General features: G+C 41.5%; 3 protein-coding genes across 5 annotated transcripts in view; 2 read left to right on the top strand and 1 right to left on the bottom strand.

Annotated features, from left to right (window-relative positions):
- The window catches only part of myg1 (myg1 exonuclease), a 29431-nt gene extending 14901 nt beyond the window's left edge, over nucleotides 1-14530 (top strand). Inside the window, exons 5-8 of one of the 2 annotated variants that reach the window (XM_037768706.1) lie at nucleotides 313-435; nucleotides 1549-1730; nucleotides 13969-14203; nucleotides 14283-14530. In XM_037768706.1, the coding sequence (XP_037624634.1) occupies nucleotides 313-435; nucleotides 1549-1730; nucleotides 13969-14158 (495 nt within the window). In that variant the 3' untranslated portion in view covers nucleotides 14159-14203; nucleotides 14283-14530. Of the gene's footprint in view, nucleotides 1-312; nucleotides 436-1548; nucleotides 1731-13968 lie in introns of both variants that reach the window. The other variant, XM_037768699.1, reaches the window with a different exon arrangement.
- Nucleotides 14531-18013: 3483 nt separating this feature from the next.
- LOC119487666 (leucine-rich repeat-containing protein 3-like) lies at nucleotides 18014-20946 on the top strand. The gene is made up of 2 exons (XM_037768720.1): nucleotides 18014-18321; nucleotides 19984-20946. The coding sequence occupies exon 2, from the start codon at nucleotides 20049-20051 to the stop codon at nucleotides 20907-20909; it is 861 nt and encodes a 286-aa protein (XP_037624648.1). The 5' UTR covers nucleotides 18014-18321; nucleotides 19984-20048; the 3' UTR covers nucleotides 20910-20946.
- A 3265-nt stretch (nucleotides 20947-24211) lies between these two features.
- Nucleotides 24212-26514, bottom strand: part of col2a1b (collagen, type II, alpha 1b) — a 58299-nt gene continuing 55996 nt past the window's right edge. For both annotated transcript variants that reach the window (XM_037768681.1, XM_037768688.1), the window contains one exon: nucleotides 24212-26392. In XM_037768681.1, the coding sequence (XP_037624609.1) occupies nucleotides 26246-26392 (147 nt within the window). In that variant the 3' untranslated portion in view covers nucleotides 24212-26245. The remainder of the gene's footprint in view (nucleotides 26393-26514) is intronic.

Below are 26514 nucleotides of genomic sequence, written 5' to 3'. Positions count from 1 at the left end.
GTAATGCACAGACTACGGATAAGTACCTCATACAACCCCACTTCAAAACACCCAAACTATCCCGTCTAATCCCAAGTATTAGACATCAAACTGCATTGGATTTCAGAGGTGGTGTGTTGGTGACGAAAGGTGTGAATGATCATGAACTAAAAGGATTTTGAACCATGAGCAGTTCATTTTTTTTTCATCAAAATAACATCTAAAGTCTAATCAGTTGTCCAAAAACTCTATTTCTGCCTTTATATTATGATATTACTCTCACAATCTTACAGTGTATGTGATGCATGTATGTGTACACATGTTTTTTAACAGGAGGGTTTCAGAAAGGCTTTGAAGATGGTTGGGGAGGAGTTCCTGGACCGTCTGGAGTTCTTCCAGTCCTCCTGGCTGCCGGCCCGTGTGGTGGTGGAGGAAGCCGTTAAGGGGAGGCATAAGGTACGAGACTGTCCGCTCTAATGTGTGCATTTTTGGTTTAATTTTTTTGTCCTTTTGTGAACGTTGTAACTGGGCACTTGGGTCCTGAAAAAACTACATTTCTGAAGCGGTCAAGATTGCTTGTCCATCGCTCCGGTCACCTTATTTTTAAAGAAATACTGCAAGCAATAAAACAGTTAATAGTGCATTACTCAACAGCAGCAATGGGGTTTCCCCTTTCTCACGCTTTTCCCTTGTATAAGTATTTGTTAAATATTGATTGTATCTATTTTTATTGTGTATTATTGTAATGTACAGTATTAATGTATTGGTGATACAGCAAATAATACCAAACATATCAGTCATCAAAATACTTGTTGATCCATCATCTCTAGATTATAGATAAGAGATTCCTACAAATTCATTACTCTGTGTCTCTGTGTTGCTCTTGATGAATTGGGAGATAAATGGTGAAACTGTAGCTTAGTATGGAGTTAGAAAAGAGTCTTTAGTTTTAGGCATTGAAAATACAATTTGGCGTTGAAAAAACTCGTATTGGCACTGAAAAAGACGTTCAACTGGAAAAGATCATACGCATGCGTAAAAGAAATGTAACCTTGAATGAAGAATGACATCCGTCTTTTCAGTGACAGTCTGGTGATTTTGTTTTTCAGTGACAGGTTTGTGTATCATGTGTATTTTGTTTTCTGCTACAGTGTTTTCAGTTTTGATTCTTTGTCACTGTTGTGGCATGGAGCATAGCGACATGAAGGGGGGGGGGGAAGGGCTGCATGATTTCCATATTTAATCCCTGTGGGTTTTTTTCCTGAACAACCTTTTTTTCTGTAGCAATACAAGTTTTTCAATGCCAGGTTTTCTTTTTCATTTCAAGTTTTCATTTCAATGGCAAATGTGTTTTCGGTGCCAAAAACTAAAGAGTGTTCTGGCTCTATATTCTTCCAGTTAGATCATATATTAAACTGTTATGTATAGTGATGTGTAGAAACTTGAATTTAAAGCAGGAAAGATCAAGCAATTGATATAAGAAATCCTAAATTGCACAGAAAACGGCTGTTGCCTCTCTACTTGCACATTAGTGACGCACTATTTTTCTGGTTCTCTTCTGGTTCCCAGGTAGATCCCAGTGGGGAGGTGGTGTTGTTCTCCCAGGGTGGCTGTCCCTGGAAGGAGCATCTGTTTGCCCTGGAGGAGGAGCTCAAGGTGGAGACGCCCATCAAGTTTATCCTTTATGCCGACCAGAATGGACAGTGGAGGGTCCAATGTGTCCCCGCTGGACTCAACACCTACCAGAACAGGTGATTTTTTTAAAATTATGTTTTCGTCTTAGCTTTTCTGTCTGTTTATACCTACGTCTCATTCTCGCGAACGCAATATCTCAGGAACTTCTGGAGGTAAATTTCTGAACTGATTTAGATTTTGGTGGTCAAATGTCAAGGTCGCTGTGACCTTACATCCGTCCCATTCTCGTGAATGCGATATCCACGGAACGCCCTTAGGGACTGTCACTAACATCTGGCATCAAATGTCTATCTTGATTCAAGGATGAACTGATTCGATTTTGGAGGTCAAACGTCAAGGTCATTGTGACCTCACAAAACACATTTTTTGGCCATTACTCAAGAATTCATATGCTAATCATGACAATTTCACACATTTCAGGTTATTCAAACAACATTTCTGCTTCACGCCGTCCAGCTTGAGATCTCATGTGCGGAGGGAGCACCTCGCATGAGTTACCTTGGCAGAAATTAAACATGCAGAACTCGCAGGGATGTTGTGACACAAAAAGTTCTCCCAGACAGTTTTTTTTTTTTTTTTAACATTGGTGGAAAACACAGTGACAGGCACAGCTCCAGAGTCTCCCAGACGTTTTGAAATAAGCTGAGCTCTGGCGATGGAGACGAATCATGATGTACTATTCAACATTCATGCTTATCGGACCATTTGACAACTACTCACGGTGGACTGACATATTATCCGGTGAGAGACTAACTCCTGCTTGAATAGGAATACTTGTTTGTAGGATGACGATGATTCTTTGGTTAAGGCAGAGGTTTTGTTCTCACATTTCTCTCTATGGAGTTGAAATGATGTAAACACACTCAACACCTCAACGGAGACACCTGAGCCCTTTCTCCATGCCCGCACCTCCCACTCAGGTGTTTTTCTTTTCCTTATGTGTATTACACCCTCTGCTCCAAATACAGCAAGCTGGCAGATGTACTACATGCTGGTTTGGTAATTTGAGAGATGCTTTTATTTACAGCTAATTAATTAAGCGTACTCCAGATTTCTATGAGGGTGAATTTTAAAGTGAGATTCATGCTCTATTGAACAACAGAGTCTCTTCAATTGAATATTCACCATTGTCTTCTCACGACCCTCTCGTAATATGAATATGATGGAGGCCACTCAGAAGTTACACACTTGTATCATTAAAGGGACTATTTGTAACTTTTAAAGCGTATAAATGTAGCGGGTCGCCACACACGCGCGTTCGCATATGCGCGCTCGCGTGTGGCTGGAGCCTCGTCTCCGCTGTCTGCTCTCCTTCACTCAGAATGCGCGCGCGTCCTCTCTGTCTCGCTCCACCTCTAGACGTGAACGCGCGCTCACTCCACACTGCAGAAGAGTTAGTTTAGCTCTGAGACTATCTAGTGAATGTACAGGGGACGTTTGTGCAGAAATAAATGCTGCAGTTCCTCCAGACCAACAGAGCTTTCCTGTGTCTTGTGAAGTGACGGAGCTCTTTAGAGAGTTACGTTACCCTCTCGTTACCGACCGGGTGCCGGTGTCTCCTCTGCTCTCTCCGGCTGCGGGTGGAGAGAGCAGGGAGACACGCTGCAGAGCCCCGCTGCCTCAGCCTGCACTTAGGCAGGAAAAGCCAACACTAGGATCAGATCTAAATCATGTTCATGGAGAGACCTTCGTCTGGTCAGCTAACATTACTGCCAAGCAGCTGAAATATAGAGTGATATTGTGCTTTTAGCTGACGTGTGTCGCCTCACTGTTTTGAGTGATGCTCGTTCAGGTATATTTAGAGCGAGCAAGCTCGACGCTGACTTTCATTGATTTCACGGCCACAGGTGTCGCTGTTAAGAAGCATTTCTGAAAGTTACAAATAGTCCCTTTAAGTGTTTAAATTCCCATCAAATCCTTAAATAACAGCACTGAGCAATTTAGTGTTTGGATGTCAAGTTAAACAAACAATATCATTTTTTGTTGCCAAATATGAAAGATCAAATATCAGTGCTCACCTTGAATCCCCTTTTTCTGATGACTTGAAACCAAATCAGCAAAGTCAGTGTAGTTATGGAGTCAGACCTACATTTTAACAGCCAAACTGTCACAAATTTATGCCAGTTCCCTTTCTCTAGCAAGCCTAAGAGTCTACAGCCATACGAGCGGCTCTACGAGGCACAGCGACACTTACTAGCAACAGTAACTAAGGGGGGTGGGACTTTATCCTTATGGGAGCATGGACATGGGTACCAAACTTGAGGGCAAATCATTCAACAGTTAAGCCATTTCACTAAAAACCACAAATGTCAACCTCATGGGGGAGCTAAAGGAAAAGTGACCAGGAATGTTTCTACAAAAATGTCATGGCTATCCATCCAATATTTGTTGATATATTTCAGTCTGCACCGACAGACCGACATTAGCATCCCTATAGCGATGCCGCTAGCATGACTAAAAGGCCTGTGCACATGTTTATATTTGGTACTCTGGACTACTGTATTGTGTTGAGCAGCTGTGGCTTGATCACTCGTTCAGTACGCCGCCGGTCAAGTTCTTACTAAAACTAAGAAAGTGGAGCACACAACTCCACCTCTCAGATCGCTGCACTGTCTCTACCTGTGTGTCAAAGTATTGGCTTTAAGATACTTTTACTTCTTTGCAAAGCGCTAAATTCCTTATTGACAAAATAGAGAAATCTCAGTTTGTCTGAGACTGGTCTGTTTTTATAAAACATGGTAGAGCAGCATTTAGTTTATATGCATCAGATATCTGGAACAAACAGCCTGCATATCGGAGTTCTGCTCTAACCCTAAAAGCTTTTAAATGAATGTTTGTCATTACTTTTATTAACATTTTAGGCTATTTATTTCTGAAACTGCACTCCTTTTATTCTCTTGTCTATCACTCTTGTGTATTTTCCTTCCTTTCATGGCATAAACTTTTAATGCCTTTTATGCCTTATACGCCGTAAATCACTTTGAATTGTGTTTGTGCCATACTTTCCTCGCCTCGTTCATCAGTCACCGCTGCTGTTGTTGTGGAGCGTTTCTGCATCTTTTAGCAATAATGAGGTCCCTCAAACCCTCAAGCCTGACACTTAAGCGAAAGATGCCTCATCCGTGCTCATTAATTCATATTAGTATTCTTGCCATGCCACTCTGTAACGTAATGACTGTGGCGACGAGACAATGACCCTGTGTGTGAATTTGTCAGATGGTTAACACCTCTGAAGTCTGTGTTTGTTACCTCTGGAGGGGAATTGTTTACGCGAGGAGCCTCTCGCGCTCCGACCCCACAACGCTGCTCTAATGACGTCATCAGCATCCCCGCAGGAGTCCTCTAGTTGGTGTGTTGTTTGACTGGATCCCAGCATACAGCACACACATTATGAATGTATGACCAAGGAAACGCGCTCCGGGCTTATGCTGTATCTTCTGTGGAGATGCTCGTCTTTCTAGCTGCTCGCTTTACATCTTTGTATTCCACAAAACAGATTTTCAGTTTGATCTTTCACCAGATACTGACTGAACATGAGCTGTTGGGTTGAATGCTTCATTTTACATTTGGTACAGAAAATCCCTCCAGAAGACGTGTTGCTTGATGTTTTTTTCATGTTGGGTTTAGACAAGAACTAAACCCAGCATGAGAATCAAAAAACATGAACTTCTCGATGCCTTCTCGTGCTGCGAGGTTTGATGACTTGTGCTGTTTGATATCGATTCCTGCTTTTCAAAGTGGTAGCAGTGAGTCGTCACCATGTGCACATGAGTATTAGTGACTGAGGTGGAAGAATATTAGTAGTGAGTAGAGATGATCAGTATTGCCTACTGAGGGGTTGTGACAGGCGGTTCTATCTCTGATCAGGTTTCCCTTTCAGAAAAACTACCCGGATTCGTTAAGCTCCATCTCTAACGAAAAACTTTTTTCTCTCCTCACTACTTCTCGTCAGCAAAGAGCAATGCAAACTTGCAAAACATATAGGCAGGCTTCTCAGTTTTATCCTTTGGTTAGAATCACAGACATCACCAGCGGCACACTATATCAGCTGTAGCTAATTAGTGTTTATTTGGTAACGGCTAAAATGAAAATGTTGGATGTTCTCTGGTTAATGTGCTCTGTGCAGCCGGTGTCTTTATTCTGACAAAGTTTATTTAAGTGAAAAGAGGAATCGCTCTGTATCCCCATCCCCACTGTACGACCGTCAGTGGACGGTGCGTTTCTGCAGTTCAACAGGGACCATTTGAGTGTCAACTCTTCTCTCAGATGGATTTAATTAACATTTCAACATATTTTCAAATTGTACATACATAACGACATACCATGAATTAGGCTGCCACTAAAAAACTGTTGCTTCTCAGCCATCAAAAGGTGATCAGACATTTTTGAGTTGTAGTTATTTTAGCCTTTAGTTACTTGCAAACGTTGAAGGGTAAATCTAATAACATTCGATAAGGGATTCAAATTTGATAAGTGGATTCAATACTGGATTTGAATGCAATAAAATGCTTTCAAACCCTTTTGATACTCAGCTTATAAATACCTGTTTTTTTTTCCTAGAAGACAATCTGCTTTATTAACATCATATAAAGCGTCTTACAAAAAAACTCAGGGTGAAGTTAGTTTTCTTTTATAGAAACAATTGCTGTTTTTCTTTTGCTGCAAGGAAAAAAATAATTCAAGCGACGCTTCTATCATTGATTATGATGATATTTTATATATGCATGCAAGTTCATCTTCTTTAGATTCAGTATATCATGCTGTGTTACGATTCATCTCTGATTCGGGTGTCCCCACAGATCATTGCAGTTTGTTTGAGAAAGTTGGTTTGGTTTTCTTTATATAATCGTAGAATGGAACATTGGTACATTTTTCTATATAAGGCCATATTACACAAACTGCCTCCTTATCTCTGTTCTCTACTGACGCCAGAAGCAGTAGATCGGTAGCTGCAACCTCCGATCATGCGGACAAATTGTGTTTGTCGTTCCTAGAACCCGCACTGTTTTTGGACTCTCATCTTGGTGTGAGCTGCAGCACAGAGACATTTTAAACTAGATTATTTTATAAGCATGCAAGATTTTAAAAACAGGGTTAAAACTATGATTGGTAATCTTCTTCAAAAACATTTTTTGTTATATTTGTCGAAATTCTTTTTACATCCCGACAGCAATCAATAAAACAAATTCTCTGACAAAAAAAAGAAAAAAATCTGCTAGTGACCAGTCCAGTCATTTAATTCAGTCCAACCTGCCTGTCTGTGTGCGCTCTGTCCGTATGCTCATTGCACATGCTAGCTTCTTTCATCGGAAAAGAGTTGGTAATACTGGGCTCGGTTTTTCAGTTGTATAATTTTTAAAATCTAGCGTACTCTTGCTAGTTTCTTAAAATTACCAACCATAGCTTTAAGGATTATTTGAGCACTGCATTTTTTTTTATGTTTTTATGTTGCCTTTAACTTTTTGTTTGTTTTGTTTTTTAGTCTATTATTTGTGTTTTGGTGCTTTTGTGAAACGTTTACGCTGCCATCTTGGCCAGGACCCACTTGGAAATGAGAATTTTAAATCTCAATGGAAATATCCTGGCTGAATAAAGGAGAAAAAAATGGCCTTCACCAGAGATTGACACTAGTAGCTCTGTGGAAATGAATGTAGATAATACACAGAGGAAGGAACATATTGCTAATGCAAACAGAAATAGTCAATACTGTTGCCTGTGGATCAACTAATGAAGTCGGTCAGGCTCAGTTTTGTGTGTGTGTGTTCATGTGTGTTCATGTCCTAGCAGTATTAATCATAGAAAATGGAAATGTACTTTGATTTGCCTCTGTCTTTGGTCGCGCTGACCTCACATTGTCCTCTCAATCCACTTACTCATGTAAATGGTTATAAAAGAACACTTTTTTGTATTCAGTATGTTAAACGGTCATTCAAGGTCATTCAGTTCTGTAGCAAATTATAAATTGGCCTTTACAAACAAAAATATAAAATCCTTTCTTATTGTCTGACATAATCACTTTTTTTTTTGGTTATTTCCCTCAGAGCACAAATCATGCAGCTTTCAATCACATTTTTTTTGTAATTATTATTGCGACTTCTATTTCATCTATTTATCCCTACCCCCCACATCTGGATGATTTTAAGGGAGCAATTTTCTTTCATGTTGAATGCAAATTGATCCCAAGGGAAAATTTAATTGAAAATGTAATGGTTTATATAAAAGACAGCTTCTTTAATAAGTGTCAAAGAGAAGATAATTTTGTTTACAGCTGTGACATTTTCTATATAATTTCCACGTCCTAGATTCAAGGCATTTTGTGTTTGTAGAAACTCCCCTGAGCAAACACATTATGAAAATCCATTATGAAAAAGTGAATTAAGTCTAAAAAAGTCACCTTTTATCAACTTTTCTGTTGACTTTTATTAAACAAATGCAATGAACCTCTTTAACTTATCACACACAGTTTTTTTTCCTCTGTGTTTATGCTTTATGTACTAACGTCGGTCACAAATGCATTGCGTTTCTTCTTCATGGCTAGTACCAAAAACGTGTTTGGATTTTATGACAAATGTAAGGGCTATAACTCTAATATGGTCATTCTGATTCTCTTCTACCACTACTTCTGTCTGCTTTGTACATGTGGCATCTATTGAATTTTCTCTCCCTCCTGCGTCGCTCTTCCCGAGGTTTTTTTTTTTAGATTGAAAGGGTTCTTTTGTGGAATTTTCCTTATTCGAATCAAAGGTCTAAATATGTTGCAAAGATTGTAAAGCCCTCTGAGATAAATGTGTCTATATAAATCAAATGGCCTTTACAGATGTGACGTCTCAGATTGCTTCATGCTAGGCTTGAGACCTCACTATCACAGCAGAGGGTCTCTAAACCACTAGTCCACCTGACCTCCACGTTCTTTAGATGTCGTGTAACATCTAACAGTATGTGCCCTTATGCCTTTGTGCTGGGTTTGACTCGTCTCATTATTTATACACTGTAGGTCGCCCAAAGACACAGGAAGAGGGTGGAATCGTGTTTTGATTCAGTCCTGATGTGACCACTGACTGCTCTGGTACATGCTTTCTCTTTTCATCTCTCTCCATGAGGTCCCCTCCTCGCTCTTGGCTTCCCTATTAGTGTTTCGTTTCTGCCTCTTTCGCTGTCTCTCCTATGTACAGTATTTCTGTGTCTGTCCTATAATCACCCTCTTCCATTTTCCTATCTGTCTTGCTCTCTTCCCATTAATCCTACATCTCTCTCCCCCCATCCACCCTGTCCCCTATCTCGCCGTCTCCCCTTTCACACCTCCTGCCCCTCCCTCACCGCATCCCTCCGCTAGACTTCTTTCCACTCAGCTGCAGAATCTCATCAGGCGGCAGCTCTTTCGACTGAAAAGACAGGCACGTGGGTATGGTGGCGAAGCACTTCAAAGATTAAATTTAATACAAACATGGCGGTTGGTGTGGTGCTACATGAGAACAGTGGCTTTGCGAGATGGATAAAACAACATAGCTCCAGATGGCTCTTTCTCTGGGTGGCCTGCTTCCTCCCAGCGGGCATGTGCCGACTCTGCGAAAGGGGTGTTGTTATCACCTGTGTCCCTGCTACTGCACCTGGGGGGGAAAAGGTCTATTTTTATCAGCATCACATTGCTAAGGAAATGTGAGCCGGGGAGAAGGAAGAGAGGAGTGGAAGCAGTCCTTCCTCTGAGATGTACTGTATAGAATAATACTGACAGCAATATGAGCTGAACCAGAACATAAAACTCTATTTCTGGGAAAACACACTGGCTGCTGTCACACTTATCTGCTCTGCCTCTGCATTAGGGCTGCAACTAATGGTTATTTGCTGATTATGTTATCGTTTGGCCAATAAAATATCAGGAAATAGTGGAAAATGGCCAACACTATTTCCGAAAGCCCCTAAGTGACTTCTTCAAATGTCAGACAAACAGTCCAGAAGCTAAAGATATTCAATTGACTATCACGGGTGAAAGAAAAGCAGAAAGATCTTTACAAATGAGAAGCTGGAAACTGTTTTTTCTGCTTGAAAAAGGATTTATCGATTATCCAAATAGTTGCAGATTGTTTGTCAATCGACTAATCAATTAAATGTCTTGAAATCTCTCTAATCTGGGTAACATCACAAATGAAAGGTGGATAAAAAGCCATCTTTCTGGCTTGAAGAAGTGGAAAAATGGAAACTGCATTGAGGAAGTGATGAAATTGAAATCATTTCCGTTCAAAAGGAGCAAAATTATGTGTGTTTATCCCCCCTCTTTGGCCCTGCAGTTGGCTAAATCACCGGTATGGCCCATATTTGAAGGAAGAAATATGTGAAGTGTGTCAAATCTCTAGTGCAGAGATGGTGTCCATGAATTATGAGTCAGCAAGCTGCAGGAGGATTCAACACCTCTGTGTCTCTTGTTATTGTCTTGGAGAGGAAGACTGGACAGAAGGTTCAAGCTCTGTAAATCCACTAAACACATGCAATAGGAAAGTCTACTAGGAAATAGGAAAGTCTCCCGATTCAATACTATCACGATGCTTGGGTGTCAATTTGCTATGTATTGCGATTTTTAAGTATTGCTATTTGATACTTAGATTTATTGTGATTGAGTATTACTTTAGAAAAAAAATAAATTGATGCAGTAAAAATGTTTGATCATCTGCATGGATGTAGTCAGAGATGTCCTGAAGTCAAATATAACAGTCATTGTCAGGCGTTATTTATTTTATTCCAGAAACCCAAAAATAAAGACATTTCCCTCACAATTTATTGGTATTTTCTTTTTAATTTATAAGGGGCACAGTTAACATGTTTTATACTTCTGGCGAATATAATCACATTAATCTTATTTCCATATATGTGTATTTTGTATATACCCTTTGTTAATATCTTATTTTGAGAACTAACTTTGCCAAGTCCATCGCTAGCTCTCCCGTCCGCTCCGTTCTGTTTATATATTACATCCATGGTGAGCTCCATCGGGGCCGTTTGAACACAGTTAACATAAATGTCAGTATATGGGTGCTCTACAGTTGTAGTGTCGGCTGATTTGACCACGGAGATGAGAGTGATGGCCGGCTTGACCAAACGTTACTGCAATAAGATAACGTTTCCTGTCCATGACAGAGTTAACATGCAGCTTTAGCCGAGATGTCTAGCTCTGCTTTTCCTGGCAATGTGTGAAGCCCAAAGTGTTTCTATACTTTACTGTATCTGTAGTGTTTACCACATTGGATTTAAAATGTGAGGGTGCAGGTCGTAACCCTGCGGGTCTCAGACCCTCCGCCATTTTATGCTTTCTCGCATCAGCTTTGTAGTTCTTGAAACGGATAAGACGTCACGTTACTCAGACTACAACAATAAAAACATAACTTATTTCTACATCCAAAAAATAAGCACTTATATATATATATATATATATATATATATACATATATATATATATATATTCAGGCATTAAAAAATCAATTAAAAAATTGTAAGAAAAAATCAGGATACCTAGTAGAGGTGTAAGAAAATAAAATTGAATATCGCAAGATTATATTTTGTGATACTGTATTGATTCTCAATAACACTGTATCACTTTATAATGAATAGTTCACATGCCTCTCGGTGTATGTGACCTCTCAAAGTAGTGCTATGATGTTGGATGTTAAAGGACTGAGATAAATGCAAATACAGATCCCACTGTTTTGATTGCATAAAAAGTAAACTGTTTTCACTCAGATTTTATGCAGATGATGGTGTGTTCTTTATACTTAAGTTGTCAGATGTTAAAAAAATCGCAATATCTTGCCTTGCTTACAGTATCGCAATATATTGCGTCATAACCCCTGCATCATGATACGTATCACATCGTATGGGCCTACCAGCAGCTAGAGCCTGTACTTCTTCTGAGCAGCATCCCAGAGATACTATCTCTATCACCATGCAGTTAATATTTTATGTTTTAATGACCCGTTATCTCCAGTATGTCAAATCTTGAGTTATGTTTTTTTTTTAATTGAAGCTCTAATTCCCAGTATCTGTCTTGGTATGGTATAGTAGAGGTCTTGAGAAGTTAATTTGCTAATTGTGGTCTTATTTTTAGAGCAGTCATCTTGAGAATCAGAGCTTCCTGGCCTGTCATAACAACAAGTCATCCCCCTCCTACTCCTTCTCTCATTACCCGCCTTGTTGACCTTTCTTCTTGAGCTTGTTTTCCAACCATACTGTGAAGCTATCGATTGGTTGTTTCATTTTACAGGGATTAGGGGTTTGCCACGCTTTTCTCCCCAGGTTGTGCTGTGACGGTCTTAATAGGCATAAGATGGTGTAGAGCTTGAGATAATAGCATGGAGAGGAGACTTAGGAGTTTCAGTGCACATGTCCATGTGAATCATTTGACATTATAGTTCACTTGCGAAGCTCTTCACTCTCAGTCAGACAGTTTCTGAGGATGTTATACAGAACGGTAATGAATATTCAAAGGGAAGCAGAATTTCTGGGAAATAAATTTGAGAACAAGAGAAAACATTTTTCCAAATGCGGCCGTGTTCGTCATCCGTGTCACTTTATTTCTGACAAGTCAGACTGCACAGTTCAATAATTCATCAAGCATGTGACGGAGAGGAAGAGGCGCCTGAGGTTGGCTTGACTTTTAAAAAAAATATGATGCTTTTGGCGGATTTAGCCAGTTTTTTAAGGCTTTTAAAGTCAATTTCAGAAGCAGTGGAGGAGAGAATAGTGAGCGATGAAGTAACGAATCTGAATAAAATCGGAATCATTGCTAAATATGTCAATACTCTGAGAAGAACAGTGGTCTGAGGTAATGAATATTATAACCCCCATCAAGGCAAGAATGACACACACACACACACACACACGAGAGAAGCAGTAATGTGTTTTAAATGACGTGCCAGGCTGTAGACAGAGGGGAATGCCCACTGTATGTACGACGCAGTGGGTGGTAAATTAGCTGCTTTACATTTTTATGAATTTTCTGCCTCCCCATGTTACATCCAAAGACACTTTGTGGAGGTCATCCCGTGAACCCTCGCAGAGCCAATCTTTTCCCTGTAAGACTGCCTTTTGACTCCGCTGCCATCGTATGTCTCATATGTGCCCATCTGTGATTTTCCACATTACTGGAAAAAATTCAAGCTGGTTTTTATTGGTCTATTTGCTGGGACTGCTTGTAGTGGTGCTATGTGTGTGTCAGGGTCACTGCAGTTCACTTTGGATGGCAGCAGGTCACCTCAGGTCAGGAAATCTGAAATGGCCAGAGTAATCCAAGTCTTTTGCAAAGCCAAGCTGAAATTAAATAAAGAAAAACAAATTTCATTATGGATTATTTTGCAGTTTATATTCTTAAGTAATTGATTAATAAAATGTCAGAAAATAGAGTAAAATGCTTCCCTAAAGCTCAAGGTGACATATTTATTAGGGGTGTAATGATACATCGATATAGATCAATGTATTGATTCAATGATCAACGGTCCAATATCACTGATGCAAAGTGAAAACATTGGTGTATATCGTCATCTTTAATATACACCTTTATTTTGAAATTCCCATGGCACATCTGTGCCACCATTTCTGTCCAAGCGCACCTCCTTCCCAAACATTCAAACAGTGCGTAAACATGAGAAATGCGGCACAACAGGAAGTCTATTCTTATTATTTTTATTAAAAGAATAGCTTGTCATTTATATGTATGGAAGAGCCCAGTAATAACATTATCAAATATATTTTACTTGTTTTTGTGAGTTGATATAAATGTATCTGATTGTGTTAAATGGGCAAATGATAGTGATCACAGGCCCCTGAATTGAATCAAATCAAATTTGTATCGTGGCAGACATTATGACATCAGCAAATATTGTAGCGTTGTCCAAATAATCAATATAATATCATATCGGAATGAAACTTGTGATTTACACCCCTAATACACATTGCTCGTCTTGTCCCACTAACAGTCCAAAACCCAAAGATATTCAGCTTACTATCATATAAGGCAAAGAAAAGAAGCAAATCTTCACATTTTGAGAAGCAGTCATGTTTGTTTGCCTGAAAAGTGACTCATTGAGTCTGAAGTCAATTGTGTAATTGTTGCAGCTTTAATTAATGTTATTCTGTTCTTTTATTGATATTTTGTTGACATTATCCAGTCCAGACTTGTTGTTTTTTCTGGTTGAGCAGACATGTCGCCTACAGCACAGTGTGTCTTGCCAAAGTGTCAACAGGAAGTGAGCAGCTGACCACACAGTGTCCATCTGTATGCCAACATGCCCTTCTGTCTTCCTGTCCTAGGCTGTCCCTGCTAGAAGAGTGGCGCGGCGTTCGCGATGAAGCACTGTCGGAGCTCAGCGGAATTAAAGGCTGTGTCTTTGTCCATGCCGGAGGCTTTATTGGCGGGAACAAAAACCAGGAAGGAGCCCTGGAGATGGCCAGGAGGACGCTGCAGGCCGCCGCCCAGTCCCCTGCAAACGGCAGCAGCTGAAGGGTCGAAAGGAGAGGATAGCCAATAGCACATTTTGTTCTCGGGGTCAGTCATTAAAGGATAGCGAGGATTAATGTTAGTTTGCTCCATCCAGGGCTAATGTTGTTTTGTTCTGCTTTGCCAGGACGGTGATGGTATGGAGATAGCAGCCAAATGACCTTGGACCACTTCCCTAAATACCTACAGTTTATTCTCAACACAGGCTCGCTTTGAATCATGATGTTGACTCGTGTCATTCTTCTTCTGTCTGTTCTTACAAATGGGGGTCTGTTGTGTTCATTTGCAATAAAAGACTGTTTAGATTTGATCCTGGTCTTTTGTAAACATTTCAGTATTGGGTGTAATGCAGCATTAAAGCGATTTGTTTTTCCACTTCGGCTCACATCTCTCTTCTTTCACCGTCAAGGAAATACGATGCAGGCCGACCAACTCCGACATCTTCAAAGCGTGTGAATACCACGGCCTTACCTTTCAAGGGTCGATTTATATAGTCGCCTGGACGGTGGTTCACCCTTTCATTTCCAGCACGCTGACATTAACTGTAGCACTACAAAGAGATACGGAGGCTACTTCCACTGGCTGCCAGATCAAAGTGACAATAATGAGGCCTGATTAATTTTGAGAAATTAAATTTCCAAACGCCACAAAGAGGTCCTTCTTATGGCAGCCGGTGTCGTGACAAGGTTACCGGCGGTGGGACGAGCCGTACAGTCAATTTCCCTATAATAAAGTCGGGGTGTGTGCCTTGAATTTTCTCATTAATACTCCAGATCCCCCCCCCTCCCCCCCCTCCCCTCCACTCCCCCTTATCTCTACCTGTTACTCATCCCTTATTGCATTCTCCACAGGGCTGCCCTTCTGCTGCTCTTGCCCTATGAGCAACACATTGCTCTATAATTTCATCGCTGTGCATTTTATTTCCATTAGTGTCGTCTTGCGAATGACACAACAGAGAAAAAACGATTCACGTTGTTGCTTACAGCTGTTAGTGCTGCTCTGCTTCTTCTCTTTCTACTCTCGTTTTGTAATTTGTTGTGTTCAGCGGTGCAGGCTGTTAATTATTCAACGACGAGACCCTTTCATCGTCTTTCTTTGTCACTCTTTTTGTTTTCTTTGTCACTCTTAATTGAAACAGAGGAGACCTTTTTTATGCTCTGAGTGGATCCAGCTCAGAAATACAAACATTTGACATCTAGATAGATAACACACGATGCATTGACTATTTATAATAGCTTTGGAAAGGTACTCTTGATCTTGCCTCGCACACGAGCACACACACAAACGTACACACACGCACACACACTTTAGTGTTATTACTCTCTATTGTGCTGGACCTGAGCCAAGGTCTCAATCCAATCTATACACATTTGTGACAGCCTTTTACAGTCACTCGGTCCGTATTGTAATCTGTGTGCTGCGTTGTTTTGAAAGGGACAGAAGATAACCCATCTCCCCTACTTATACCTCACTAAAAGATGGTGACAGTATATTCACTATAGTGGTGTAATTGCAACCACTTTGAGAGAAACGTGGAGCAGAAAAGAGGACAAAAACTGACTTGTATCCTAATATGTATTGATTTCCAGCCACCACTTTACCCTTGCATGCACAATTTTCAGGCTTATTCATGATCAAGTGCACTTGCCTGATTGTTCAGCACAGGAAATTGTAAGACACTCTGACTGTTTTTTTTTTTTTAAGTGCCTACACCTGCATTTTTGTTCATTTTTGTTAGTTTTAGCCTACGCTCTGGTTCTCCCCTACGGAACTGGACAAACTTGCCAGCACTAAGTCTTTTCCTGTCACCCAAACTACCTACAAAGCAACATTTTTTAATACTTTGTTTTGTCAGCAGGGAGGATTTTCCATCTGCGTTGTGGTTTCTAGCGACGCAGCAACAGACCAGACCTTTGTGTTGGTCCTCGGTTGTAAGCAGTTTTAGACGACTCCAGCCCTGGCAAGTCCCAGTTGGCCACGCTGGGGAAAAATGGCTACTGAGAGCCTCAGCAGAACACCTGCCCCCAGCCTGACCTGTTGTTAGTGGATTCAATCCCCAGAGAATGACGGGCTAGTTACAAGAAATGCTCCACTGCTTTTTTTATCTCTCTCCCCGACTCCATCAGGCGTACTCGACATGCAGCCAGGGTAGTTTTTGTCCGTCCGTCTTTTCACGACACAGATAATAGACAAAATCATAACCATGCCTGCACTCTTGTGTTTTGGAGGAGTAGATTTGTGCCACTGGCTGTCAGATCTTTTCCAATGCCTCTATCTGTTTACAAATCTGCGTACGGTTCATTCAGTTTTCCCCTCGGAGGACTACAGCCAAACCACACAGATGATGCCAAACTGCTTCACTTCACTGAAGTCAGGTTTTCCAGCAGAGTCCACATCGTCAACAACAAACTGCTCCCATGCACATCTTTTACAACTGCTTCCTCTGAGAACATCCCAATTGATGTGCAACACATACTGTATAACCAACTGCCTCAACTAATTTCCCCCCCCATTTCCATATCTCTTGCTGCAAACTGAACTTCTCACCGATCATCATACCAATCACTTTCAGCTCAGGGAACTGAAAACGGTGTGTGTAATACTGTTTTTTGTGGGTTGGGGGTAATGTGCTTTCTCATTATGTGCCCCTTTGTGCCTTGTTTTGTATCTGAAACTCCACAAAACTCCGCACTTATCCGCAGCCCTGTTTTCTGGCAACCGGGGAGACAATCACCCGTCAAGGGCAAAACATTCACAGAAACGCAGCTGTAAATTATACTTGCAGCATTGTGTATTGTAGTGGAAATGTCATAGCTTTGAGCAGGTGTGATAGGAGCAGGACAGGTCGGGGAGGCAGAGAGGGATACAAGGTGCCATCATGGCTGTCAGACCTGTCCTTTAACCCCCCGAGGGCTTTTCTGTAGATCGGCTGATATTTCTTGCTGCTCTTGCTGACAGAAAAGAGATAGCAGGGCACTCGACTAACCACCTCGAATAGCATTTTTCCATGTACAATATGGGTAATTTGTGTCGCCGTGTGTGTATGTTCTTGTTATTTACATGGAAATGTGTGACCCTGGTTAAGTGGGTGTAGATCTGAAGGTTGCCGTATGTCCGACCTCTCCTGTGTTTTGTTCACGCATGCATTGTAGAGGCGTTACCTGCATGTTCAAGTCGACCTTCCGTTTTTAAAGGGGACCTATTATGCTTTTGTGCTTTTTCCTCTTTTCCTTTAGTGTTTTATTTAGATGTTTGTGCATGTAAAAGGTCTGCAAAGGGAGTAACTCTCCCCCACAGAAACACTGCAGCTGAACTGCTGAAAAACACCTCGCTTGAAGTCCTGCCTTTTCTTCCATAACGTTGTGATGTCATCAAGTAACCTATAGCGGCTAGTTTTGCACACGCTCAAACAATGCTAGTTAGAGCGGAGCTGAAGCGGAGTCCGACGAGTTTGGTTCGGTTGACCAATCACAACAGGGAGGAGGATGAATACAGGTATTGCAGCACAACCAGTATGAGAAAAATAAAGCATTTTTTTTTTTAACATTTAATCATGCAAACATGTTTTAGAAGAAACCCAAATTACAAGTATGCACCTGAAAATAAGCGTAATGGGTCCTCTTTAATGTGATATTCAGCGCATCACTGTAGTCTGAAGTCTTTGCAATGAGAAACATGACCTCCAGTACTAAGAAGAAGCCTGGAAAAAATAAGAGAGCATCTTCCCTTTTAATGTTGTTAGGGACCCTAATTAAGTTAATCTCTCACAGGGAGGGATAACCAATGTGTTCTCAGAAATCTGAGAGACTGACACACCTCACGTGTTTCTTTGTTTTACACACACACACACACACACACACACACACACACTGAGAGAGAGAGAGAGAGTTTGCCCCACATCTGTGTTGCTATAACTACCCCCTCTGTGTCGACAGGCAGTGATGAAGCCGTCTGCAGCTCGACACACCGCGGATCATCCACTACTGATGCCCTCCACACAGTTCTTTTTTCTTCCAAGCATTTGTCCCCACTGAAGGAGAAGATGATGTCCAGTCTGCCGTCGGGAGAAATCCGAAGAAAAACTGCAAACGGAGTCTAGAAAAAAAACAAAACCCTCCATCCTCTCCTTTTTCTGGATCTCAAACTTCACAAGAAACCATTTACAGGTAAGTTTTTTTTATAAAATGAGTAACTATTCTATTGTTTGGGGGAATAATTAGTGACCATATTGTTGCCTTAGTCGGTTATAGTCGTTGATTTCTCTTTTTCATGAGCGTCAACTTTTTAATAAGCAGCCTTTTTATGCTTTTTTTATTTATATGATTTAAAAAGTTGCAAAAATGATGTTTACCTGCATGAAGCTAAGAAATCTGGTTCCACTACCTCCTGTTTCTCTGCTTAATGTCATTTGTAGTCTAAATTAAATTTCCTCAGACATGTGCATCTTAATCTTATAAAATAAAAATCCAGGTATAATATACTGGAGATGAACTCTGCCAGCACTGTTATTTTTTATTTGAACGATGACCTTTACTTTAACAAATAAGGAGGCATATTAAAAAACAATTGGAAACAGCTGTATAACCACAGTATTTGCTCTGGGAGTCCCTCTCCTGTCCTCTTTGTCTTCCAACCTTTCGCATTCATAATTATGCAGCCAATGATTATTTTTCCTAATTGGGGATTTGCATGTGCATTCAGCAGCAGGCTGTGTTAATAATGAGTGGTGGACTAAATCCTCACCTCTGCTCACAAGACACACTGCTGGACCAGTTGATGGACACATGGCTGTCAGTCAGTCACTTTTATCAACCAAATCTAGGCCACTGCTGGTAGAAGATATGCTGTCTGTCTGTGCAGGAGAATATAGAGACACATGACGGGTTTGATACTATTATATAGAGACTGGGAGAAAGCAGTTTGACATTTAAGAGGATGGTCTTTTAATCAAATTCAAGGAGGGTATTTTTGTCTTGGAACACGAACAATCACATGGCTACTTGTCTCAACAAGACATAAAATATGCCCTAAAACGCCTGATTGGATTGTTTGGACAAATGACCTTTTACAGAACCACATACTAGATAAAAAAGTCAGCTCTAACAATATATTCTCCAGTGGTTTGGGATGCAGAGTCTAACCATTTTATTTTTTTTTTACTTTTGCCTCCTCACTGCATGAGTACTGACCAGATCCTAACACCCAGACCACTGCTGGCTTATTTTTGTCACTTATCGATGCTGTGGGACGCAGGCAGGATTGATGTTCTTGCCGTTAATAGTGTAGCAGGCAATACCAGGGCTATCGATCTCCGCCTCCCTTTTCTTTCTATCCTCCACACCATACAGTGCGCTCTCCATCTCCACACCCATGGAGTATGATTAAGGGGGCATCATGTGGAAAATAAATAGAGGGATAAATGAGATGAACATGTATTGACGAGTGTAATGTGATGCTTTTCTTCTGCACAAAAAGACAGCAGCAGGAGAGACTTCAGATAATCACAATGATTTATGTCCCATTAATGCAGAAATACAAGAGTTGTTTCATCCGTATCAGATGACATTAAACTATCATTACTGTCGTGGATAACAAGGGATGGTTTTTCTGGCACAGTAATGGTTCTCCTCTTACATGTTTTAGTACTTTTTGGTGTGAGTGTCTCTCCAAGCTGCTGCGTATATATATCATGATAAACCAGTTCAAGCTTGTTTCATTGTCTATCTCTTGACCTTTCTCCTCTTCCTCCTCCTCATCATCATCATAATCTCCCCTGTCAGTGTCCATTCTCTTTTCCAGACTGACCCTTTTTCCTCTCACTCTGTCAGATCCTCCTGGTGCGTCTGTGTGTGAGTTGGGACCTGGTGTTGTGTCAGGGGGCTATGGTGAGGCGATGTGCACAGGCTGGTATGAGGAGAGATGTACCAGCGTCAGTGGAGGAAGACGACGGAGAGGTAAAGGAGTGGATCTTCATTCATGGCTGCGCGTCTCGCTCTTGTTCTCGGCTCTGTGGGGCCACGCGTCCCCCCAGTGCCCGGACAGCTGCCACTGTGCCTGGGACACGGCCACGGTGCTGTGCTCAGACGCCGGGCTGCGGGAGATCCCGGAGGGGATCCCACCGGAAACCGTCTCCCTCCACCTGGAACGCAACAACATCCGCAACATCCCCGAGAGCGCCTTCAGCGACCTGGTCCACCTGCGGGACCTGTACCTGTCCAACAACCGCATTGACTCGCTCGCCTCGGGGGCCCTGCGGCATCTGGGGCCCGAGCTGCGCCTGCTGGACCTCTCGCACAACCAGCTGAGGCAGGCCAGCAGGGACGAGTTCGGCTCCACGCGAGCAAAGACGCGCCTCTACCACAACCCGTGGCACTGCGACTGCGCCCTGCAGGAGCTGATGGAGACTCTGAACCTGGAGCCCGAGACGGTGAACGGGATCGTGTGTGAGAGCTCTGTGCGCGGGGTGGGCGAGGGGAGCAGGTGGGAGGATCCGGGGTCACAGGGCGAGCACGCGGGTCAACCGCTGGTCAAACTGCTGGATTCTGGGGTGAACTTCTGCAGCATGCAGAGGAAGACCACTGACGTAGCCATGCTGGTGACAATGTTCGTGTGGTTCTTCATGGTCATTGTGTACGTGGTGTACTACGTGAGGCAGAACCAGGCCGAGGCCCGCAGGCATTTGGAGTACCTGAAGAGTTTGCCCAGCCCAGGCAAGACCCCCACAGAGACAGACACTCTGAGCACTGGTTTCTGAGCTCCTATACTAAATGGAATAATAAGCAGATCTTTATGGAAAGCGACTGATAAACTTCAAACTGCTGCCATGGAGTCACTGGAAGATCCAGAAGAAATTAACCTTTTACAGTTTTGTGATTGTACTATTTCATTATATTTGTTACAACTGAGCCTCCCTTTACTATATTTTTCTCAATACCTATTGCAATTTTCTTGATTTAGTCAAATCTATTTGTGTGCATTCTACCATGTGAACTGAGTGAAAAAGTGCAGCAGAAGCTGAAATGATGAAATAAGACTGTGGACACTTTCTAACCTTCCATGTCCCTGTGTAGTCCCTCTTTCCTCTCCCACCGTGCCCCCATACTGTGGTCTTTTATCTTCCATTAAGCTCTAATTAGAAGTCTTTGACCAACTGACCCTTAATGAACACTTGAAAGCCACTAATCAGCTGGAGTGTGTGTACCATGTCGAAAAAAGGAGAGCGTGCAAACTCAAATGTGTGTCCTCATCTAATTGCCTGCTTCATTTGGACATGTGGAGTTTTTGTGCCTTGCAACAGGCCATATTTACTTTGATAACATTGATTTTGCACGGATGCTATTTAAGGCTTTCCCAATACACGGTCACATAGTCAGTGGTTTCTGTGCCAGTGGAGGACTGCTGATCTAAATTTACCGTCATAAAGCCATTACAGCTGGAGGTGAAACTGTTTTGTCTCCAAGCCGCAGCAATCAGCTCTAAAATATCTGGACAGCCTAGAGTACACACAGCTTGGTACAAAGAAGTCCAGCCAGATTTAGATATGGATCATTGTCATAAATTAGATCAGTGTGGCCATTTATCCTGAGAGAGGCTGTTAGTTTGGCTTAAATTAATCTTGTGAGTCCTGCTTTTCGGTCCTCTCTGCACTGATTGCTGTATACAAATCGTCCTGTCTCCCATTTTCCACATAGGCTTTATCATAATTGATTTTTTTTTCAAACCACTGTAAAAATAAGCACAACACTTTCATAGTAAATTGAATAATTTTCTCGGTTAGTAAATTTTAACGCCAGCAATATTAAGATTAATGCCATTCCTGACATGCATACTGAACGTGCACTAAATATGGAACCAAACCTGACCGGATTAACAGCCACCTATTTTCTTATCACTTGAGTTCATACTTACTGAGGCAATATGTGGAGCATTACTCTCCGAGGGAAGGGTGCATTGTGTGGTTAAAGGAGCAGTGTGTAACATTTCTGGGGATCTATTAGCAGAAATGTAATATAATATTAATAACTATGTTTTCATACAGGTATAATCACCTGAAACTAAGAATTATTGTGTCTTCATATCTACATAGGGGGCGGGTCATCTTCGCGGTGTCCGCCATGCTGCTCCGCCATGTTTCTACAGTAGCCCAGAACGGAAAAACTAAACACTGGCTCTAGAGAGAGCCTTTCACATTTTTACGTTACCTGAAGGCTACCGTTGTTCTCCAACAAGCTTGTGAGACTGCGGTAACGTGAGCCGCAAAGTGCAAAATCGTGGTACCGCCAGCCGCCGTCTGACCTCCAGTACTCCAATGGTAGAGTTATTGGGCTGAACTCAACCCAGATCATAGGTGAAGTGTGGCCTGCGGCGAGCTGCCATTAAAAGCTGCGGCGGCTGCTCCCAAACTCAGCGAGCTTCAGCTGTTTGATTCTGCGGCGAAGTATGGCCAATCAAAAATGGGAACGGTTTAACTTTTATTGGCAAAGTGCAGCCAGAGAGGACCCACAGCCAATCAGTAAACAGATCGTGTAACTCCTGTAACATGTTGATCTATGTTGTAAAGAATTCCTTCACGCCTGAAGCACATCAATACGCCTCCCGTCCGCAGAAAAATGTCATTATTGCGGCGAGCCGCACTTTGCCGCACTTTGCAACACTTCGCCGCACTTTGCCTCACTTCGCCGCTGCCTGTTGTGAACTCTGCGTTACGTTAAGGATGGCCTCTGAGCAATGCGAACGGCGTTGCCACATTTTTACGCTCGGTGGCTCACGCTAAAGCAGTCTTGTAAAGGAAAGAGTGAGCGGAGGGGTGCTCAGTTGGTTGCAATCTGCAACCACACCGCTTGATGCTGCCAAATCCGACACAATGTACCTTTAATAGGATTTCCACCACACACAAGGTTCACTTTTTCAGACTTTTCCGTTTTTTATCTTGTTTATGATTTGATAACTAAGTGTTTTTATACTTAGTTTTCTATTATTTAAAAAAAAAAGAAAAACAAGGGGAAAAAATCACTCCATGATTGAGCAGATATTGGCTATGTAACAGATTATAGGGGGTCAGAAGCTGCCATTACTTTGTTTTAAGGGGTCACAATAGGTGGGAACAATTGGTGGAAGAGGATGTGGGTCGCCATGCTTGCAGCGTGGCTCTAGGAATTGCAATGTCTGTCGGTCAACAACTACTGGGTGGATTATGATAAAATTTACAGACATTAAGGGGCGATCCCTTCATTTTTCTTCTAGTACCATCATCAGGTCAAAATTAGTATTTGTCCAATACTTTGGTTTGTGACCAAATACCTGCGAAGCTAATAACATTCCCATCAGCCTCAGCTGTACTTTGTGTTTCGTGCTAAATGTAAACATGCTAACACGCTAAACTAAGATGGTTAACGGCTGTGAGGTTAATGTTCATGGTAAACATTATACGAGTTTGAGCATGCTGACGTTAGCATTTAGCTCAAAGCACCACTGTGCCTAAGTGCAGCCTCTTATTCACGTTTGACCGATTCAACTGTACAGTTGCAACCTTCTTAGTGTTCATAGATGTAATAAAACATTAGTGCTGTGCCCCTTTTTATCTAACAATTGGGTTGGAAAAGTGGCAAGAGCGGAGGCGAAACCTAGAATAAGAACATCCTGTGTACTATAACGTGCTAAATGTGGTGTGTGCTTTGTAATTTACAGAGGAAGAGCGGTTGAAGTTTGTGTTGTTCAGATGAAGAAATACTGTGAATTAGAGCTAGAATCAGTTTGAAGGATGTCGATGTTTTTATGGTCCATGTTAAAACCTGGTCTTGGTTGGTAGACTGACTGGAATAAGAAGTTCATATTTGTTCTGTTTGTGGTTAAACTTGTGAAGCACTGATGGTGTAACTTTACATACTCCGAATATTTCCTGAATGTTGTCTGTCTGTCTGTCACAACTCATACATCTGATGTTGATGTGTCAGAGTTCAGTTTTCCCAAATGCATCTCGAACCTTTAATACAATCTTAAACCCACTTTGGCACGTTAATGATGCTAATAACCTGAAACTCAAGAACCAAGCATGTCCTCTGTGAGTAGTTTTTATTGGTGATGTATTTCTGTCCCAGCGATTTGTTTTCGCTCCTGTTTGTTTGTATGCAATTATTCAAACAAGGATGAAGTCATAGATCGGAAACCATTACATTAAATAATAAGTGATCTATCAAAAATTGATTTTAGGAATAAAACAACAAATACATAAAAATAGAAATAAAAGAAACGTTGCTCTACTTTGTTCATAGACATGCTTTTACCTTTTATTGCTACTGTAGGTTGAAAAAGGCAAGAAGATTAAGAGAAGTACAGGAAGACATTATCAAATCATGGTTGGCAGTGTTTCCTATTTCTACTCTACCATGCGTTAAAACTAAAGGAAATGATTGAAAAACAATTTCACATATATAAAGTACATTATATGAACTTTCACCACCTCCACCTTCAACTTTTCCTTTGTTTTTGTTTTTCACAAATCACATCATTCGTCCCTCCGCTGCCTTTTCTTGAAATCTGAAGTGTTTCTCCCCCTGAAAATATATCTGGAAAGCACCACAAAAACACAGAGTGGCAGCAGGGCACAGTGAAAAGTTAAGGTGTGACTTTTTTTTAAAGGAATTTCCTTCAACACCACAGTACTGCCCCAGATATTTCAACACGGGGGAGAACAAAACAGGACATAAATAAAAAGCAACTTCAGCCTGTTAACTTGGTTTTGTCTTTTATTTCCAATTTACATTAATTAAAACGTAACAAAAACAAGTCATGATCAAAATAATAATATAATAATGCTATTATTATTAATAATAATACTATTATTAATAATAAAAAATATACACAACCTCACACAAACGAGCCCCTCGGCGCTGGCTGCAGAACTGGAGCAACAAAGTCAAACACCCTGAATCTACTGCGTGTTTGTGCGTGTGTGTGTGTGGGTGTACGCCGAGGCAGAGGGCACGCCCTGTGTGAGGCGAATGATGGGAGGAAGTAGAGAGGGAACGGGGTCAAAGGTCACAGCAAATGGGAGGGGGGGCAGCAGACTGGGCTTTCAAGACCAAGCTTCTATTGGTCATGTTGATTAAAATACAGGGTTTTGTATACAAAGCTTCAGGGGGAGAAGGCCTCAGTTTGATTTGTGACATTTTTTTTTGTGTGAGGTAGCTTTAAAATATCAAAACAAAACTAAAAAGAAAATTAAATTCAGTATTAACTCTAAATTGGACGTGCCTTGGCGAGCCAGGGACATTTATCACCATGAAATGCTCTCTCTGAGAAACCTTATATATATGTATACATACACACATATACATACCGTATATATATATACATATATACAAGTCACTACATGTGAGTATCTGGTTGTTTAAAAAATACAGACTGTTTTACAACAATAGCACCATTGACTTTTATTATAATACACAGTAACTTTTGGATACACACTGTGGTGGTAGAAATAGGAACACCTGCACTTTCTACATAGCTAGTTTTTTGGTTTCAAAGAGATATGTATGCTTTAGTGGATATGCTACAGGAGTGATTAGAAAAGAGGAGGAAGCAGGAGAGGAAGTTGGTGGATATTTTTAAATTTAGCAACAAACTCAGTCCTACCACACCTGGGACCCAAACCTAAACAATAAATAAATAACACCAGCACACTTTTCTCTCTCTAGTTCCCTGGTATGTTCCCGTACTCTCCTCATACTTCCTCCTTCGTCTTCATGGGGTGGGGTAGGTGGTGGCGGATGAGGTGGGGGGGTTGCTGTTCACCCAGGGTAAAGTGGGGACTTTTGGGGGAGTGCTGGATGTCCATAGAGGAGGGGAGGAGAGAGGGATGGAGGGATGGAGGGGAGGTGACAATGCTGGATGAATCACAGATGACAGTTGCCGGTGCCATTCAGTGCAGATATCCTACGGAGTTCGACTTGGAAAAAAGCACTTTTTACTTAGAAAAAAAGTCCCATTTAAAAAAAGTGTCTCGATTTTTCTTTTTCTCTCCTCCTTTCTTGGAAGTGTGCTCCTCTTTCATTTAATTTCGTTCAAATTTCCACTTCTTCTTACTGATCTTTACAAGAAGCAGACTGCTCCGACTTCGACTCCGAACTCCTGGTCTGATCCTCCAATATCCATGGGGGCAATGTCTACAATGGGCAGACGAGAGGTCTTCTGCGATCTGTATTCCATCACTGTCTTGCCCCACTGTCCCGTGTGTTTCTGTGCAGAGGAAAAAAAAAACACAACGGCTGTTAAATGACCTATGACTTTCTCCAAAATCGCAGAGAATAAGATTGGCTTGGTGAGTTGAGTGAACACCAGAGAGTAAGAGTGCCTAATGT

The sequence above is a fragment of the Sebastes umbrosus genome, chromosome 1 (assembly GCF_015220745.1).
Source record: "Sebastes umbrosus isolate fSebUmb1 chromosome 1, fSebUmb1.pri, whole genome shotgun sequence".
Classification (NCBI taxonomy): domain Eukaryota; kingdom Metazoa; phylum Chordata; class Actinopteri; order Perciformes; family Sebastidae; genus Sebastes; species Sebastes umbrosus.
The sequence above is the reverse complement of the archived record's forward strand: the minus strand, read 5'-3'. Positions and strand labels throughout refer to the sequence as shown.